The sequence below is a fragment of the Oculina patagonica genome, unplaced genomic scaffold (assembly GCF_052425735.1).
Source record: "Oculina patagonica isolate OP01 unplaced genomic scaffold, crgOcupat unplaced535, whole genome shotgun sequence".
NCBI classification, from domain to species: domain Eukaryota; kingdom Metazoa; phylum Cnidaria; class Anthozoa; order Scleractinia; family Oculinidae; genus Oculina; species Oculina patagonica.
In genome coordinates, this window is record NW_027558401.1 from 1 (window position 1) to 5,857 (window position 5,857).

The window sequence follows — 5,857 nt, forward strand, 5'->3', positions numbered from 1 at the left end:
GGATTTTCTTTGGGGTGTCCGCTTGCGGGAGCTTAAAAACAAAGAAAATGTCTAAGTCGTAATAATCTGCAAAAGTGTCCGGGGCCGCTTACGAGAATGTTAAAATACAGAGTTTGTATGGGAGTTAAAACAGGGTTTCGTAAAAGGCGGCCGTTAGAAGAGCTTTCCGCTTACGAGAGTGGCCGTTAAGAGAGCTTCGACTGTATCAGAAGTTTGCTAAACATTGAGACATTAACTTTTGAAATAATTCAATTTCCCCGTAAGTTCAACAGCGGAAAGTTTGAAAAACTTCTATAGGAGCGTTTTCTAAAATTGATTGATTGTATATTTTAAAGCAAACATTACAAAGATCTTCCTTTTTTTTTTGTAAATTCTTCGATGCCAATAACTTCCTGATAGACAAAAACAGTGTCTTCGCGATATGTTCGACAATGTCATACCTTTTGGCATAGAACTACTTTCCTTGAAGTTTTCATTCAGTCTGCTTCATTTAATTTCACTTAATGTAGTCTATATTTTAAATATTCCCATTTATTTACCAAATCCCCGCCATGTTTACTTGCCTGGATGACAAAGTGGCGTGGCTTAATAACCCAACCCAGAAATGATGTATATTTACGGCCTAGCGCGGTGGATATAACGTCATAGACCTAGCTTCTCGACCAATCAGAATGACCGATTCTTTAAGTCACCTCTGGACTTTAGAGAGGCTAAGCATGACGTTATACGGCAAACGGAAAACGCGAGCTTGCCTCTCATTTTGTTACCTTTTAAAAATAGGGAAAAAATACTGCATTCACGACAAACAAAAAACTACTCACTTCCGTGTACAAACGCCAAACTGCAGAAGGCAGAAGTTGAATTTTTGTCATTCTCGGAAAAAATAAACGTTACGCTTAATCTATCTATTATACTAAACCACCAATAATCAATAATGATTATTGTTTTTGAAGTCAAGTATTAATGACAATGCCAACAATTGAGTAACCTATCCATTATGTGTCTTGATCGAGTTCAAATAAAACAGCTATAACAGAAAAAAAAAAAAACGGTCTAAATAGGCAACTCACTCATTCCTCTTTGTTCCCCTCTGGAACATAGGGCTTCGACTACCATTTTCCATCTGGTCCTCTTTTCCGTTTCCGCTACATTTCCCAGTCTGAGGCTTGCCGAGTGATGCTGGACTGATTCTCATTTCCCTTGGAATTTATCTTTAATCTTTCCTTTAGTAGTGGGCGTGTGCCTGACTAATTTAAGTTAGCTGATGTTATTCCTGTTCATAATAACTAAAAGTGGCTATAAGCCACTAAACTCGGAAAAGTTATTATGAAACAAGAATAAAGGTTTGCTAATACAAATACAAATAAAGGTTTGCTAATACAAATGATGTTATACTTTCCAAACTTCTGTCTACTTCACTTTGATTGTCATCAAATACTGATCGAGAGCAGACCGAAAGGCCAAGAGATAGAGTTCCCATCTGTTACAAATTGATTTCTTTCTTTTTATTTTTCCTTTTTGTTATTTGAAGGTAACAAAAACTAATAATAATAATAATAATAATAATAATAATAATAATAATAATAATAATAATAATAATAATAATTTTTTTTTAATTAATAAATTTAAATTAAACACTTTATTAACCAATTTCTAAAGGAATTACAATGATTTGACTATTCGAATAAGAACTTTATATATAAACATATTATTTACATAATAATAAAAACAGTGTTTTTAAAAATGTAGAAAAATAGTAAAAGCGACTTCGAGAGCAATAATAAAAGAAGAACTATATATTAAAAAAAAAATATTCGATCTAAATTGCAGTACGAGAATTCTCTACTTGAAAGTCCATATCATAAATGTCAATGTTCCTGTTTCTCTTTACAGTTCTTGATCCCCTTAGGCAGATTAAGGCGGATCGGAGGATCGCAAATGAGACTTTTGATCTGATCCAAGACACCGTTGTTGCGTAATCCTCCCCTTTCTTTGCGGCGATTAATTCTGCAAGCCTACTGTGATACCTCTTGCACTCCTCGCCCATTCCTCCGGTGGATGTAAACACCAATGGAGTGAAAGTTCCCTGTTCTACTTGAAGAACCCTGTCTGCGTAAGCCCTCTTCTTCTCATTCTCATGGTTACGGTATATCTGCTTGGGGGTTTGGTCCTTGTAGGAATCCGCGTTGGGGTGACACACCCTCACATCAAAGAACGCGGATCTCTGCTTCTCCCAAAACCCCCGGGCATGTATATCTAGGCGAGCATCTGGCGTTGTGTTAGCGCCGCTTGGTAGCCTCTCTCCAGTCAGTTCTTGAAGGACGGGCTCTATTTCGACATCATTACAGACCATCTTAAGCAAGTCAGCCTCGAGGTCACGGAGTTCATTATGGCGCTGAATTATGAATCCGCCTCTCCTACAAATCATTGCATGATCGATTGTAAAGGCGTCACCGCACACGCACACTGTCGGCTTGTCGTCAATTTCCCAGTCGTACCTGAGCTTTACAGCATCTCGGAACTCGCCTTTATTCAGGTTGTAGCCCATGTCCTTTAATGGGAGGACCGTGAGCCAGTTAGAAGCACCTTTCTCGGTTGCGAGATCAATGGCTCGTTGTGTCTTCTGAGGTAGAGACTCCCTGACATTGCCAAGCCTAGTCTGAAGCGCTTCGTTGGTTTCTCTTCGCACGCACTGCTGTAGTGTCTTGACAGCAGTATCAGCCGGTGTTTCATGATCTTGTGCGATTATTTTCTCGACTAGGGGCGCTGTGATCTTGGTTGACACCTTGAATTGGGACGCTGCATCCTGGCTTGGATTAATAAGTCCAAGCCCCCCTAGCCGCACTGGAAGTGCGACTAGGTCCCTCTCTTCTTTTGTGCATTGGTGATCAGTGATTGATGGTATTAGTACATCTGCGATAGCACGCTCCAGGGGCTCTAATAGATCTTCTATATCAGGAAGTGTTCTGAGAAAATATGTCCAGCGGTGGCGTAGTCCGAAGGTAAATGCCGCATAGCACGCCTGTGGGTTTGATGTGGCATACTCGGCTAGCTTTACCACCTGGCTCACCCACTCTTCAACCTTTCCATCGACATACTCTTCGAGATAAGCTCGAGAGCCCAGAGCGGCGCCTAGATGTTTTTGTCCCTGCGTAGAGATGTTTATCGCAGTCCCCTCGAAGATAGCTTTAGCATGGTCGTTCTTGTCGGGTTTCGTAATAAGCCAGCACTTTTTGGCGTTAGGGTAGTACCCCAAATCAGGTCCTGCCTCAGTCAGCACATCCCACCATCGCTTGATATCTTCCAATGAACCTGCACCACTCGCGTCATCGGCAAACCAGCACTGCTTCAAATCGTTCGAAATCCCCAAACGAGTAATCAGAGGTTGTAGACTGATGGCGTAAATTCCCATCGCTAGAGGATCTCCTTGCGTTGTACCCTCTGCAGACTTGATCTCCTTCCCTCCGATTATGAATAATCTTGCTGGCTATAATAATAATAATAATAATAATAATAATAATAATAATAATAATAATAATAATAATAATAATAATAATAATAATAATAATAATAATAATTGGCAAGAGAGGATGAGGGGACAGAGAGGTAGTCTCCTAGTCTAGGCCTTGGGATATGTCAAAGACAGAAAAGTTATATTTAGCCGCGTGCAAAACGGAAGTGTCTGTTTTTCTTGGCTTCCGCACACGCCATTCATGATCAAGGTGTGAAAAATGTCATTAACAATAGCGGAAACGTTTCATTGATGAGAGCGAGTTGTGAAATAATATTTTCGCAGGAAATATTAGGAATAAGAGATAGATTTTACCATTTTTTCAAATCCAATGGCTCGCGAAGAATAAAGTCAAAACCATATAAATTTTACCTGCATAAACAGGCAAAACAGATAACAGACCCCAGTACGCCTAGAGAAAATCTTACATTTCATTCATGCGGTGCCAGACCATACGTGCGAACAGGGGAATGAAAAAACCTCCGTTATGTCGAGTTCAAGCGACAAAACGCCCGATCGAATACGGCACAGCGTCTCTTTGAAACAAATATATATCTTTTTCGACATTCTCTGACGAATCAAACGAAACCGTAAAAACACAGATACCGGTATGTCATCTGTGATAAGATACATCACACCTTCAAGCAAAGTTAATTAAACAGCCGGATTCGGCGTCACAAAATAAAATAAAATAAAATAACACTTTCAAAGAAAGCTTCCGACAAAGTCCTTCCAGGGCGAACATTTTGAGAGATTAAAACATATCTTGCAAAATGATATCAGCCAAATCAAACCGCACGGGCAAAATCATTTAGCAAATAGGAGAGGTGTTAATGTCTACAAACTGCAGGAAAGCATGTAGACTTGTATGACCTCCAGTCTACACTAACGTCTATTTGACCTAAAACGCTTCCCAATAATTATAGTGTGCAGAAGGAGAAGGTCTTTTTCGAAAGCCACCTATTCTACAAAAGAACTTACAAAAGATCGCCACCTCTGTATGACCCAGTCGAGGTGGATGGACTTTACTTTGAAAGAGTCTCTTCCGCCAAAGTTCTAGGAATTACTCTCAGAAATGATTTAAAATGGAACGATCACATAGAAATAATCACATCAAAAGCTGCCAAGCGCCTTTACTTATTACGACAGTTAAAACGTGCCGCAGTCAGCTCTAATGATCTAGTTCTATTTTATTGTAGTGTAATAAGATCAGTCCTTGAATATTCATGCCAGTTGTTTCACAGCAGCCTTCCTGGCTATCTGTCAGAAGAATTAGAGCGCATCCAGAGGCGTGCAGTGCGTATAATTTTCCCAAATTCAGGATACAGAAAGGCATTAGAAGAGGCCGGTATCCCCACCCTAGCTGGTAGGCGTGATTGGCTTTCTAAGAGTCTATTTAATGACATTGCCACTTCAAAAAACCACAAACTAGTCAATCTGCTGCCTGAAAGACCAACCAACAGCCACCAACTTCGGATCAAGAGAGTGTTCAACACGCCTGTTTGTAAAACGGACCGTTTTAAAAATTCTTTTATTATAGACAATAGTTTAAATTACATTGTATAGATCGTCTTTAATAGTTTTTAATATATTTTAATGTAAATAGCTTTTAATGTTTTTTAACTCTTGTAATATATATAGTTTTTATTCATTTACACGTAATTCAGTCTAAGGACTGCCAAGTGTAAAAGTTTTTTAATAATAAACGATATTTCTTCTTCTATTCTATGTTGTCGCATTAAAAAAGGAAAACGCTTAAAGACACGCTTCTCAGAGCGATACTTAAATATAAGACACAGCGGGCCGAAACATCAGGTCGCAAATAGTAATAATAAACAGTAGGAGTCCGTGTAGGCAAGAGAAAATAATATTGGTGTAGGCCTGTCATGATTTTTATTTAGCATCTACAGGAGACGCTTACTTTGGAAAGCTTCCGATACAATCTATCATTGACATTAATATCGTTGCCGAAGTCCAAACGCCTGTAAAATGCCCACTAAAAATGACATGCTTAATGTTGATTAGCCGATAAAACAAATGTCACGCTGGCCCGATTTATTGACTTTACTAGAACCGGAACTACGCTTTTGTGGACGTCCGCATGTCTAAAAATAACTTTTCTGTCTTTGACATATCCCGGCCAACGCCCTCTAAGTTCCTCTCTGTCCCCTCATCCTCTCTTGTAATTGGCTATAAGTCGAGCGATTTTTTTTCACCAAATCGTACTGAAATAAATTCATCTTTAGCTGAGTGTTTTGGGTTAGTTTTTTTCTAATTGGTTCTAAAAATAGCTGAATAAATATCATAATATCATTTCAAGAAAACTGACATTAATACAATATTTCG

The 5,857-nt window shown here is 39.0% G+C and overlaps 2 protein-coding genes across 2 annotated transcripts; one reads left to right on the top strand and one right to left on the bottom strand.

The window, feature by feature from the left end:
- Positions 1-1,743: 1,743 nt before the first annotated feature.
- LOC144640877 (uncharacterized) lies at positions 1,744-3,889 on the bottom strand. The gene is made up of 2 exons (XM_078499936.1): positions 3,884-3,889; positions 1,744-3,487 (listed from the first exon to the last, which is right to left on the bottom strand). The coding sequence occupies exons 1-2, from the start codon at positions 3,887-3,889 to the stop codon at positions 1,820-1,822; spliced, it is 1,674 nt and encodes a 557-aa protein (XP_078356062.1). The 3' UTR covers positions 1,744-1,819.
- A 109-nt stretch (positions 3,890-3,998) lies between these two features.
- On the top strand, positions 3,999-5,228 carry LOC144640878 (uncharacterized). The gene is made up of 2 exons (XM_078499937.1): positions 3,999-4,036; positions 4,438-5,228. The coding sequence occupies exons 1-2, from the start codon at positions 3,999-4,001 to the stop codon at positions 5,075-5,077; spliced, it is 678 nt and encodes a 225-aa protein (XP_078356063.1). The 3' UTR covers positions 5,078-5,228.
- Positions 5,229-5,857: the final 629 nt, after the last annotated feature.

Excerpts from the sequence above, each read along its gene's own strand:
- LOC144640878 (XM_078499937.1), top strand. The coding sequence starts at position 3,999 with ATGTCGAGTTCAAGCGACAAAACGCCCGATCGAATACG. Across the intron at positions 4,037-4,437 it reads AAAACGCCCGATCGAATACG|TGTGCAGAAGGAGAAGGTCT; the intron begins GCACAGCGTCTC and ends CAATAATTATAG.